The sequence below is a fragment of the Euprymna scolopes genome, chromosome 37, assembly GCF_053919585.1.
Source record: "Euprymna scolopes isolate OS-2025 chromosome 37, ASM5391958v1, whole genome shotgun sequence".
NCBI lineage: Eukaryota > Metazoa > Mollusca > Cephalopoda > Sepiida > Sepiolidae > Euprymna > Euprymna scolopes.
Window position 1 is genome coordinate 58560999 of NC_136518.1, and position 15107 is coordinate 58576105.

General features: G+C 30.3%; 1 protein-coding gene across 1 annotated transcript in view; it reads right to left on the reverse strand.

Moving 5' to 3' along the window:
• The window catches only part of LOC145261202 (uncharacterized), a 751089-nt gene that overhangs the window by 379592 nt on the left and 356390 nt on the right, over positions 1 to 15107 (reverse strand). The window contains exons 33-35 of the mRNA XM_080119542.1: positions 12528 to 12644; positions 5134 to 5244; positions 3879 to 3995 (exon numbers count right to left, since the gene is read on the reverse strand). Coding sequence (XP_079975668.1) covers positions 3879 to 3995; positions 5134 to 5244; positions 12528 to 12644 — 345 coding nt within the window. The remainder of the gene's footprint in view (positions 1 to 3878; positions 3996 to 5133; positions 5245 to 12527; positions 12645 to 15107) is intronic.

The following is a 15107-nucleotide window of genomic DNA, read 5'->3' on the forward strand; positions in this document are numbered from 1 at the left end:
AGTGTATTTTTTCTGAAGAGTGTTTTAACGGAGTGAATCCGATGTAATGCAAGGAATTTCATGTGCAGAAAAGTTTCAAAATTGTGATATCAGTAAAACTGTGTGACCATTTCTTGTGTGCATATTTCTCGTGTTAACATAACTGAGGAATTGTTTTTATTCCCAAATAAGCAATTATTTAGTGAAATAAACATACAAGTCAGTTGTGAAAGTTCTACGCCCTCTCAATTTGTTCCATACTAAAAAACACATTTAATTTGTTGTTGTACCATGTTACTATCACAATAGTGATGTACTTAGCTACATTTTATTTAAAAAGAAAATGCTGTAATCCCACCAAAACAACTGGTAATACGGATATAATTTTCAATTATACCTTCCCCCCCCCCAAAAAAAATTCATTTTTTATTTGTACCATGCTATAATAAAGTACTTCGCTAGTTTTAAAGAAATGATGTAATCCCGCCCTTAAAAAAAAATCCAAAGTTTGATGAGAATGATTCAATTTTTAAAGAATATCAAAAGAATTGTCTCTTTTACAATATTATATATATATATATATATATATATATATATATATATATATATATATATATATATATATATATGTTTTGACAATATGTAAACAGATTTAAAAAATAAGTAAATGACATCACTGTATCCCGAGCAATGCCAGAGAGGTGTAGCTAGTATAAATAACTGTTTAATGTTTTTTTTAGACATTTATAAAGATTATATTTTATGTTAGCTTATAAAAATCCTATAATTAAAATTTTTTTTATAAATTTCAAAATTGTAGACAATTTTGAGAAATTTTATTCATTTGTGTAATTGTTGTTGGAATGTAATAAACGTATGATTTCTATGCATGAAAACAAAACTTCACTTTTACAACGCCGAGTCTATCTGCTAGTATATACATGTATATAATACTATTCTATGAATATGCACTTATAAGATGACATATTAGGTACATATATATTTTTTCTGCATTGCCAATATTTACATTGAGCTTACTTACAGCAAGCAAGCTACATAGAAATGTATGTATTTTATTCCTGAAAGAAATCAAGCTAATTTGCCATAAGGATATATATTTCTTTAAATTTACACAAAACTTGGAGTGATTACTATATAATTTAATAAATGTTCCAAATTTTTTTCAATAGTTTAATTGATACAATTGTTTCAGTCATTGGTAACAAATTCAAAATATTTTCAAATGGCTTCTTCACAGAATTTTATCCCATCAAATTAAACAAAAACAAAAAAATGGGTTTAAAATGGGCAGAAACAACTGTATTAATGCAAACTTAAAAAAACTAACAAATTTGGAGCATTCGTTCAATTATACATAAATGTAAATAAAATCCATAACATTTTTGGACCGAAGCAATGCCAGATACATACATTTGCTCATGGTGCATACAAAAATATTAAAAATTAAAAGGGAGGTTAACTTATTTATGAAGGTTCCTCTTATTTAAAAAAAAAAATCTATTTGCAATAAAGTGCACAAAATATATGGCCCAATCTGATATATTTCAAGCCAGATGTTAACGCGTTCGTCACAATAATTCCAAATGCATTTTGTTAATTTTGTTTTACCATGTTTAGAAACTATCATATTTAAAATTTTTGAAATTTACAGTTTTTGTGAGATTAAAATGATATAATTACATTTTTAAAAGATTTGAAGAACTGAAGAAATGAGTAAGAAACATTGTAAACATTTGATTTCCAATATTTAATATTTTTCTTGAAATATTGCTGGTCAAAAAATACAATGTTTCTGTTTGCTCTTATTTTACAATATTGTCTAGGAATTATATACTTCTGCATTATTATATATGTAAATAAAAATTATACATAAAAAAATTCAATATTGTCAAATTAGAAATTTCCTATAAATCATGGTACAAGAAAAAAAGATGTTTACTTTATATCAATAATAAATGTTCAAGTTATTAATTTCTTCAATGTTAAAAAAAATCAATTTATTTTGTGTAATAATAATCCAAGAGAATTATACTAAAAATAAATGGCCCAAAAGTGAAATAAATTCAGACAAACTTATTTTTTCTCGGAATAATTTTGTAATAATGAGGACAATAAATCAAAAGTCATTGAGTTTCTATCTTCTGTATTTTCAATATGGCGTACAAGATGGCCGCCAAATTCTTAAAATATTTTATTTCTATAATTCATCAAAATCTTCTGGACATAATTTCTCTTCAAATTATAGGGGGGAGGGCGGTATCATCACTTTGTTTGGGAGAGAGAGAGAAAGTATAGAATATGTTCTGTGGTCATGAAACCATGCTCCCAGGCATCTCCTTTTTTAAAAATTAGTTATAATGAAGTATCTGTTCTGTGGAGAATTAGTTATGTTCATTTGGTGTAATTGTTAGAGTATTTACTAAGAGGCCGGAAGACCAGACTAGAAAATGGTACTTGATGCCCCTTTGTTAAACTTTCAGCATTAGAAAGGTGAGGATCAAGGATAAGTGGAGTAATCCTAAGAAAAGTGTGGCGCCATCCTCTACACCTCAATGTAGTAGCCAATAAAAAGTAAATCTTCGAATTTCTATCGACTATGGTCAACCATTTTTTTTTTTTTTTTTTTTTTTTTTACAAAATCCCTCATATCTGAACACTTAATGTATACAGTTGTGAGATTAAGTTTTTTTGTTTTGTTTTTTTTTTTAATTCACGACATTGAAGAAATAGATCGTAAGTACCCCTGGACTGACAGAAGTTTTTAAAGATTGTAATGAATTTTGAATAATTCAATCCAACATAGTTAACATTATAAAAACCGATGAAAAAAATTCTAAAATATTCAAGTAATAATAAGCCTTTTTTATGGATTACAAACGCTTCTGATCTGCAATGGCTTTGGCTCGGTGATAGTCGATAAATATTACTTTTTTCCTGGTTGCAGTTGTCGGATCATAAAACACGTCATTTTCATACACTGCTTCTTGTAATATCATAAAAGGTAATCATATCTAAGTCTTTTCAGTTCTTGGGTGACTATTTGGGGAACACCAGATATATTTTGTAAAACCCAATACCAGTAGCCTTACAAGGACTGACTAACAATCTGCAGCGACTACATACTAACTGACAATGACAGATTTCAGATTTTCAGAAGTGACACTTCAAACACTTCTGATCTGCATCGACGTTGATGCAATGGTCGCACAATGATCAGTGCAGTTGCAAACTGGAGAAAGGATCCTATTAATCATACTTCATCAGAAATAGAATTGGTGAGATTATGGATGCCTTATATGCTCAGCATCTCATATGGTTTGGCCATGTACAGTTGCCACCTATTGCATTAATGCCATAATATGTTTGGACATCTCAATCATTAGGGAACATGGTAAACCAAGGAAGATATGGCTTGAGTGCATAAGCGATTTGACTGCATGCAGTATTATTGATACCAAGCTTTTGGGTCAGACTGCATGGAGTGCAGGTGTAAGATATTGTCTAGTATTGCCCACCCTGGAGACATGGACACTTTCAACACCTTAAATACGAAAACCAGATAATGACAATATTTATAAAGGGTTGACTGACATTTGTGTGTATTCTAGAAACTTGACTTTTATTGTCATTCCTCACAATACAAAAACAACGATTCCATAAAATAAGTTTGTATTTACATATATGCTAAAAATGTTGGGCGACAAGTTGAAAATATTAGAAGAGCTGAAAAAAAAGTGACACTTTTATATAAGAATGATTTACTCATTTAAATATACTTCAGTAATTTAAAAATAAGATATTTTTCATTTATTTTATTTAAACAAATCTATATAACAATGTGTGTAGAGCTGTTTATTCTTATTAGCTATTTTACTTACTACAATCGTGTTCATCTGACCCATCAGTACAATCATAACGGTAGTCACATTTCTTGCTAGGATCTATACATTGTCCATTTCTACATTGGAACTGGTTAGGTTGACAACGTTGTGCAACTAGGGTTGGTGAAAGAGAGAGAGAAAGTGAGGAGTGGAGAAATGCACAGTATTCGCATGCATTTTCTAACCAACATTGAACTTATCTTTCATAAGAATATGTGCATCTTTAATGAATAAAAAAAAAAAAAATTTCATATTTCTTTTATATTGAAGATTAAAAAAAGACTTGTTACCAACATTGCACGTATGTTTTATCATTTACAAAGAATATATGTTTGCACTAACAAATAAAAAAATTACCAAATTTCATATTTTAAAATAGAATTTATATTTGACACTAAAGCGGTTTAAATTCATATTAAAAAAGTTAGTCAAGCTGTTTTTTTTAATGGTTTTAAAATTTGAAATTTTATCTAATAAATTACCATTTAAATTCAATATTTAATAAAATATATTTTAAAATAAGATCTGAAGTGCAAAAAAAAATGTTTAAAGGGTATAAATTTAAAAATGAATGCAAACTTAGTATTTTAAACAAAGTTTATAAAAAATTCTGTTTGAAATTAATCATTTTTTTTTAGATGATATGAGTACTAAAAACAATTCAGCATTTTGATTATTCAGACTACTATTCTCATCTTGATTGATATGCCAACATTTTATCCGATGTGATCTCCAACCTTCCCATATAATTGAAATTTCATATTAGAATTATCGACATGGACTCGTGGCATAACAAGTAAAAGCGTTACTCTATAATCAGTCGACAATAACAAGGTTGAATAAAGTATACAATAACTAATATAAATGGACACTTCTACTTGGTAATGGTTGAGGGAATAAGAACAATCTACCCTAATTCGTTTAAAGGATTCTCAAGTTTCATTCATCAGGCTAACTATAAAGCTAAGTATTTTTTTTAAATTTATATATATATATATATATATAACATGGGCACTGTTGCATGTTTAGTGAGGGTACATGTTACAAACAATAGAGAGTACACACTCGTTAAAATTGAATAAAATAACCAAAATGAGAACAGTAGTCCGAATACAAATAATCAATCCTCACCCCAAAAAATCGAAATAAAAATAAATGTATTTTTAAAAACTAAAGAAAAAAACGAAAATAATGCAAATAATTTTTAAATATAATTATATTTTTGTTCATTTTAAGTCGTGTGTTTACTTACAGCAAGCAATTTCATCTGACCCATCAGAACAATCATAATATTGGTCACATTTCTTGCTTGCGTCTATACATTGTCCGTTTCTACACTGGAATTGGTTAAGTTGACAATGTGCTGCTTGACAAGAGTTGAAATAGAGATAGATGGCGATTGTTGATGAGACATGTCAAAAGTGAGATACAGTGAAGTGCATAACAGATAAACGCGTAGAGATAAATATATTAACATGCACGAAAATTTTGGCTGATGAAACTTCTGTTAGAGATTTATTGTTTAATGAATTACGAGTTAATGGAAGGATTCGTTGAAAGAGCATACAGAAAATTACAATAAGTTTTAAGTATTATTTTCTAATAATTGTATATAAAAATTAGTACACAAAAAATCAAATATCTATATATACAGTCGTATCTAGTTCGAGTATTATATATGTGTGTGTGTGTGTGTGTGTGTGTGTGTGTGCGTGTGTGCGTGAAACAAGTATTATTTATATATACGTATATAACAAATATTGCATATATAAAACAAAATATATAATCGGTAGCAAAAGATTTTGATATGTTTTTTTTCGTATTTTTAATTTGAATGAAATTTACACTCAACCTTTGAACAGATATTATCCATCTAAAAACAAAAGGGAAATGAAGATATACTTAGTTGAAAAATATTATTTAAAAAATTAAATTGTCCATATACAAAAGTATTTAACACACTGTCAAATTTCATTCTTAAGCAGTCATTTCATCTTGCTCCCAAATTTCAACCAATCAGAAGGCACCTCAGTGTTCCGGCTCCTTACAGGTCAGTTGATAACAGCTCTCAGACACCTGCGCAGGTTACCTCTTTCATGACGGTTTTAAAATGTTCAAAACAAGGGAGGCAACTAATGATATGCACCAGGAAATCATAGCAGGACATAAAGATGGAAAGATGTACAGGAAAGTAGCTTCAGAATTAAATTTGGTGGTGAATACAGTTGGGGCTGTCGTGAGAAAGTGGAAAACGAGTGGTAATACTAAAAATCACTTAAGTGGGCGGCCACTTAAATTAATTGATATTACTGCTGGTTACATGGCTTACAACGTGAAGAAAGAACCATTTCTGACTTTTTTTTTTTACATAGGCATCACCACTTACCAAGGCCAAAAGGTCACTCAAGGATAAGGGTTAAAGAGTGTACAGTAGAAATTAGACAAAATATTAACCGTTAGTAATGGAGATTCAGTAAATTTGTTAACTTATATGTAACGGCTCATCAAAAACTTGTTTATGTTAGAGACTTGAAGACAACCATATTGTAGTCAGCTGGAAAGCAGAAAAACGGAAGACAATTCCATAGGCGTGCAGTTCTTAGAAAGAAGCTTTGCTCATGGAATCTAAGTTTAGGTTTAGGCACCGATAAAGAGTGGGGAAAATTAGTGATAGTGTTTTCTGCTAGATGGGTGTTTCTTGTGAAAGTTTGGCGAGGGGGGAGACCATAGAATGGAGCTCAGCCGAGCACTTGCAATGAAAATAACGATAAAGCAGAGACAAACTCGCAACATCTCTTCTGTGAGAAAGAGGTTGCAGGGAAGAGAAAAGGACATCCCCCACAAGGCTACGAGGTCTATTTTGAACTATCAAGGCAGAACGAGTCCTTTCTAGCAGCTCCTGCCCAGATGTGGCAACAGTACTCCATCCTTGGACGTACCTGGCTCTTATATAGGTAGAAAATTGCATCATGAATTGTTCAGAAATTCAGAAGGATTTGCAGGAAGCAGGTATTGAAGTAAGCAAGGACACAAGAGATCATTAAATCGTACAAGCCTGTATTCTAGATCACCGAAAAAGACTCCAAACGATCTTTCACGTGTCTAGGACACGTGAAAGATCGTTTGATATTTGTTTATAAATATCAATTTCCCTTTTAATTTTCGATAGATAATATCTACTCGAAGATGGAGTGTAAATTTCATTCAAATTAACTTTAGTTTTTTTCTATTTCTCAAAAAATATAATGTACCAAATACTTTTGCTACACACTTTATATAAGTGTTACATCTGCACACACACACATAACACAGGTGTGTGTGTATATATATATGTATATATATATATATATATATATATATATATATATATATATATAAATAAAGCATGAATATATATATTCTTTCTGGGGGTATAGATATTTAAATGTGAGTAAAAAAGGACAAAGGGGAAAACAAATTGATCACAGAAAAAAAAAAAAAATCGAGAGATTTAACAGGTCTGTTCTGATCTATGAACATCTTCAGAAAAGGTTAAGACGTTGGTTGATCCGAACGAAACTGATAACTCTCGTTTTTTGATTTGTGTTTCATATATTTTTCCTTTTGTCTTTCACCCACCATGTCTCTATGGCATTTCATTTTATGATATATCTCGTATTTCATCCTCATGTTTAAATATGTATTTTTTTAACATTTCGATTGTTTTCAAATCATATTCAAATAAAGAGAACACAATCGTATCTAAGTCATTTACAGCTGTTTCCAGACGCTGATTATTTTTCAGTTATACAAAATAGCAAATAAATGTATTAAGCTACATTAGAGCAGAAACCCCTTTTATACATATTTTGTTAAAAACAATTAACAAAGATCGCCACACGAGTGAATCTTTCATATGTTAATATATATATATAATACTAATAATATTTACAAATCTCAAATAAGTCACATCCTTTACTGCTAGATTGGTCAAACCCCCCACCACCCTGCTGTTTTACTAATTATTTAAGAGATAATAAACTACCTGGCAAATACACCCGATGAACCAAGTGCAAGAAAGATTCAAACAACTGCACTTAAATGGACGGTTAGAATCTTTAAGAGATCTTTTGGGTGAATGTTTGGCATTTGAAATTGTAACCATGGGGTCCCCCATTTAACAATGATCTCCAATCCCAACGTTGTGTGCCCTGGATTTCTTTTTAGTTTTCTCTTCTCGTTCTGGCCGTGTCGTCGCCTCTCATATTAGCACTGTGTGGGTGTGTAACACCATCGACCCTCTGAATACTACATCTACTATTGAGGCTGTGTTCGTCAATCAGTCAATTTGTTTACCCATCTATTCCAAGCCACAATTTACGTTCGATTGTGTCAAACTTGCTACTGTTCTCAACTGCTGTGTAACTGCAACTCTCCCCAACTGTTGTAAAGACTGCCGCATAATTCACGGACACACCTAAAACATATTCGGTCCTTTTGTTCCCACCATTTGCCACATCTTGATTACAACCTCACCTCAGCTCTCCTTTGTTCATGTTGGTGAACAACGTCCTCTGCTTTTGTTTTTCCATCAGCTCTATTTCCTATACCTTTGTTTTCTTGATAAACCTATTTCCTCTCGTTATATTTCTTTTTTCTTTCTTTCTAACACTTAAGAGAAAAACATGCTATATAGTATTTATCCCAGAAAAAGGCTCATATAAACATAAAAGACTCATAAATGAACATGTGTAGCAATTTTTGTCCATTGTTTTCAATGAAATGCATGCATATCATAATACTCCTAGTAAGTTTTTTTTGTTAATAGGAGTTCTATGAATCCTTACTGTGTTTATATAAGTGCTCAATAACAAATAGAGCTATATATTTAGTTTAAATCTTTTTTTATGTAATCATTTTGGCTACATATATACAGACACTGACACTAGCATTATTTAAGAAAAGCCTTGTCAAGAAGAATTGTCAGGTACATTTTTTTTAGTTCTGAAAATTCACCCTGATGAGGTTTATCCAAAATAAGACTAGCCGAAACATCTCCACATATGTAGTCAAAATGTTTGTATACAAAAAAAAAAAAAAAAATTGTACTATATATATATATATATAAATAAAAATGTAAAATAAAAAAATAAAATGTGAATAAAATTTACATTCATCACATATGAGGTAGACTTTATTTAATATCAACTTCTTCAGGAAGTGACGAATTTTGTTTAGCAAAACAAATTTTACAGCTTGTAAGGAAGGAAGAAATATAGCATGTGGTCTAGTGGGTGTCAACATAGGTTAGGGATAAATTTGTAACCCTCATTCCAAACCCTGTTAGTTATAAATGCATCCTACATTGATACCTTGAGAATTGCCCTTCCATCTCAAGTTGGTGCTATGAACTGCATTTAAACAGGGCACTACCAGTTTATATATCAACTCAAATGACTCAATCTCCTGACTGTAATATAATTAGTGAATCTTGATGGGAATTCGCTTCTAGAGCAATAGGCTTTTGATAAGGTTTTGACATACTTCACCACAAGATTGCTAGTTATTTGAATATCTGGAAATGTCCTTTCAACCATCAAAGCCTTTCTCTCTGATAGGTTCATAAAAGTAATCATTGATGGACAGAAGTCCAAGGTTCATAGAATCAATAATGGCATGCTCAAGGATCCACCCTCTTTCTAATCTCACAAATCACATTTTATGTTTATTTGCCGACATAACCATCTATGGCAAGCCTTCAAAAAGCAGCAATGAACAAGATCTTTCTGATTCTGTATTTTCTGATTTTGAGCAAATGGTACAAGAATAAAAAGTGGCTGGTTACTTATAATGCATCCACAACCAAGTTTCCTTTTTTATCACCGAAGCTTTGATTTTCACTTGATCCTAATTGAAATAAATATCTTTAAATATATCTTGCTCTACTTTGTAGAAACCTCGTAATTTATTCTGAGTATTCAGAACTTGGAATAGAATGAATGAATATATATATATATATATATATATATATATCCTTTTTTTTTTACTACTTTAATTATAAGTTTTTTCTCTTAATAATAATAATAATATAATAATAATAATATCCCACCTAAATAATAGATAAATAATTAATCTGGAACAAGTTATGTTCTTTATATCGATTTACAAATGTGATTTCAACCGACAGGGATGAGAGGTGATCAAAAAGAGGATGTCGGAGGAAAAAAAGTTAAAGATCCTCTGCTCTAAAAGGAAACTTGACTAGATACCTTTACCCAGTCCTTCCATACCAAGGCACTCCTCATCACCTTGTTTCTCACACACATAAAATTTGTTTGCCAAAGTAAAATTGTCTCTTTTTGAAGACGTTGTCAAAGGATGAAACATTGAATGCGATACTGCTCCACCTTTTATTTTAACTTTCATGAACTTCATGCAAAATTTAATATCCAGCCAGGTAAAAAAAAAAATGTGAAAGGGACTTTTATTTTACATTGATGTTAGCGTAATTGTAATCGTGCCACACAATTTGATTGTTGAAGTCTAGAATATATACATTCAGTATGTTCTATGCATACATAAAAGGAAGCCGTATTAATGTTAAAGTATCAGCAGAAGCTGTGTATAAAATTAATGATAACCTTTACAGTTACCTCCCTTTTTTCATTCAAGTTTTTGGAATCCGATTATTAACATTTGTCAATATTTTTGATTATTTTAAAACAGATTGTGTGAAAAATATTGAAATAGTGTATTTCATGGATTTTTTTTATGTAGTCTTCATATAAAGTTATTTTATTTTATTATTATTTTTAATTGCAATAGGTTTATATTTGATATAATATGGCACTTAATTTTAAAAAAGATAGCAGGAAGAATACAATGATGGGAGAATTTTGACCAACGAAATCAGAAGTCAGCTAAAAAGAAATTCTACCCTGGAATCTTTTTTTTTTTTTAAATAAAATCTGACTACTTGTAGTAAGGCTTTTTCATACAAAAGTCAGATCAAGATTTAAATATTCATTAAAATATTTTTAAACCAATCGGAGAGCCATAGTTCTTTTTTCATCTAATAATCGAATAGCAATTGAGAAAAGGTAAAAAAAAATTGTGAGCTGGAGCCGATACAAAACTATATAAATCAAGTTTTCTGAGAAAAACTTGAAATAAGAACATCTCATTCAGCATGATTACTGACTTACAGATTAATCTATGCATCATAAACACACACACACGTGAAAGAAAACAATTATCACTATTTGAATGACATAGGCAGCAATCAATGACAATGACTCACGCATACATTATGCAAATACCCTATCTTGCATATGCACTGATTTTTCTCCCTTTCAAGCAAAAAATCTGATAAAATAGCAAGGCTTACATGAATTTATTTATCCAACACGCATTGATATTCACTACTCTGATGACAGCAAAAATTTTCAACGGACTCCACTTCAAAAAATACAAATCCGAACCCCCAATGCAGTTTTTAAAACCTTGACTCCCCCTTCCCACACTTCATCTTTGACTATAACCATGGTATTAAATTAAAAAAAATCCCTTTCATACTGTTAGTTTTTTTTTTTTGCCTGGCTGCAAATTAAACTTTGATAAGATTTTACTTTGTAAGATTTTTATTTATCACATTTTTATTTAGATTTATGTATTTTTGCAGCTAAATCATAGTAAATACATCTTTCTTTAGAAAAGAACTTTATGTAGTTTGTTTATAAAAACTATTTAGTAAAATACAAATCAGAAAGAAATTGATTAATAATAATAATAAAAACAGAAGAAAATGGTACGTTTTAGTTATCCGTTAAACATTTCTAATATTTATTAGAATATACAGAACACGTTTAGTAATTTAAGTTTAATTAATGAATATGTTTCAATAAACCAACGCAAAACCTATTAATTATTTAATTCAAATAAATGATTTCAAATATGAAGTTTTATAAATTTTTTGTTAAGAAAAAAAAAATGTCTTTTACATCCAACTGCCACGAAAAAGTGGCTTTATATATATTTATAAGCCAATTTTGAATGTGGATACGCCAAGTCATAAAGGCTTATGTCTTGCTTATACATAACTGAAAAGTACCAAATGGTACTTATGAAGTTTATTGAATTAAAAGACATGAACATAACATTTAAAGGTGCTTGTTGAGAGAGAGGCAACAGATCGATTGTTTTAATACGTCATTTAAAGCAAAAACAATATTACTTGTCATGTCGAAAATAGTAATATATCCAAAAATTACGAAATTCATCAAGTATAACAATTGCTACTGCGTTTTTAGTAAAGAAAAAAAAAAAGGCTACACAAGTTGGGCGCCACTACAAAGTAATCTAAAATATGCGTTCTGAGTTATGCCCCCTTCACGATTTACTTTAAAACATCAACGAAAAATCCAATTTTCCCCAATTTTCCATAAATATTACTTTTAACTGAATTTTCGTAATTTTTGGATATATTAACGAATACTGTTTTTGCTTAAAATGGCATATTTAAAAAAAAGAACAAAAACATCGATCTGTCGCCTAAGCACCCATTCAAATATATAATTTAAATATTATTTATTAATATATTTAATTAAAGTGAACGTTTCATGTTAATCATTTTTTTTTTTTTGCTCATCCGTATTTTTGTCTACTTACAACAATTCTTTTCATCCGACCCATCAGAACAATCGAAACAACGGTCACATATCTTCCTACCATCAATGATTTGTCCGTTCTCACATTGGAAATGTAATGGTTGACAACAACGGGTGGCTAAGGTGAAGAGGGTGTGAAGGAGAGCAAGAAAGAAAGAGAGAGAGAGAAAGAGAGAAAGACAATGTGAAGAACTTGGATAACCGAAGACTCCTAAGCCGACCGGCGCTAGCATGCACGAAAAGTTTTGACTTCATTTTGAAAATTAAGGGAGTAACTTATCCACTTAAAAATAAAAAATAAAAAATCTTGTTTTCCAAAAAGAGAAAGGCAGCCATGTACATCCTTTCGTTAAAAAAATGTTATTACTCAATTTTTGTTTGGAATATTATTGTTAAAGGATAATATGTTTAGATCATTAAAAATATTTGGCAGAAGTGCACTATAACTCGCCAAAAGATTTTTTCTTTTCTTTTTTCAAGAAAAGTTATACTAGCGGAAAGAGTAACCAATCCAAAACAAGTGGTATAATTCTTAAGACGTTTATTCTATTTAATTAATAAACTTATGATTCAACAAAAGAAAAAGTTATATAAAAAAAAGACATTTCAACCATTTCATAATATAAATTGATTTTTTTTTTAGTTGTCTCCCCACGAGGGCAGAATTAGACATAAGGTCGGATTTTAATGTGGAGAGAAACCAGCTCCTCCCAAAAGGGGCACTTTGGTAGTGACAAAAATAAAAATGAATCAGTCATGCCAGATTTCTCCTTCATTAACCGAGACCAAAAAACTGAAGTGCAGCATCAGAACAGATTCTACACTTTGATCCTGGCACGATGGCCAAGAACCATAAAGACATTTATTTTGAAAATTATTTTGAAGTATAGAATGTTAGATTTTATTTGTAAATTTTAAATATAATTCATTTTGAAATATTATTGCTAACTTTTAAACAATTTCAATTAAATTAAATATTTCGTTAATGTTTTCTATTGTGATACTTGGTTACTTTATTGAAGTTGTTTTAAAATCACAAAAGGTTCGGTTAGAAAATAAGCATTAATTTTGGATTGTCTTCTCTTTTTGCTAGTATAACTCTTCCAAAAGTGAAAACAAAAAATTCTTACGACGGCGAGTTAACTGTCACTTGTGCCAATTTCTTTTTTATTATTACTTGCTCAATTTTTGTAGGGATTTATTTTGCCATATAAATTTAACGTAAAATAATCTGCAATGGTTTCGACAATGATTGTACCACAATCAGGTGAATATGCAGCTACAAAAAAAAAAAAAAAAAAAAAAAAGAAAAAACGATTCTATTAATCTTACTTCAGCAGAAAGTTGGTATTGACGATATTATTACAGGTGCTTTATATACTCTGCATCTCAGGTGGTTCAGCCATCCATCTCTTACATCAACCGCACAATGCATCTGAATATCCCAGGCATTAGAGAGCATGATGAATGTGTAATGCCTGTCTTTAAGACGAACACAGTTCTGATGATCTCAGAAGAAGATTAAATCTTGATAGTATTGCCATATTGAAAGAATGGATGAGAGTCCGTAGGCAAGTAAATGTAGAACAGATACTGTTCACAGAGGAGGCCAAAAAATATGGGAAGAAGTGATAAAAATGGGCTTAAGAGCAAGACGGATAGGTAAAGATCTGGTCAAAGATAGGTTAGTTTGAGAGTCAATTTCTTAATTAACACGTGCCAGCACGTAAAGCAGACAAACTGAATGCGATGGAGATTCCAACATCATATTTGGATAAACAGTGCTTCATATAGTTGCATTGCTTCATCCCAAAGAAACAAGCTTAAAATTACCAAATGTGTGGATTTGCAATTTCTTATTGTTAATGCCAGTCTAATACCGAGAAACTAATAATTCCTACACCAAGTACCCCTATTCAATTACAAGTAATTGTGAAAACTAAAAAGGATCATCACATAGCTCAAGAAGCAATATGATCTCATGCAACCTGATTGATGTCAACCCTTTGGTCCAGACTGCATAGAGAGCAGGTGTAAAATATTGCCTGGTGTTTCCCAACCTGGGCGCCAGGACACTTGCGGCATTCTAAATATCAAAATTTAATGATGAATTTTCTATTGTTTTTTTTTTTTTTAGACAAAAGAAAATCCTGTATACAAAATTTTTTTTTTTTTTATTATTTAAAGCAATAGGATTATTTTATATTAAACCATTTTAAATAATCGGATTTGGTTCCGTGTTTTTTTTTTTTTACGGCGTATCAACCCTTTTCGAGTTATCTAATATCGAATTTAATTTAGGCAAAAGTTTTCATGCTTCAGGTTCTTTATCAGCAAATATATATATATATATATATATATATATATTTACGGTGTTTGATTTTGTTTTGGATTTATATAATCTGAGGATTTGTTGCTCACTCTACATAAAACATTTCTCAAAAATTTGAGCAAGCTGCAAATTGAAGTATCAAAACGCAAGATTATTTTAAGTTAAACTTATGAGACAAACAGCCTTCACTATTATAAATAAGGAAAACAAAAATTCAGTAAAATAAAATTTACAGAGGTAATATTCATA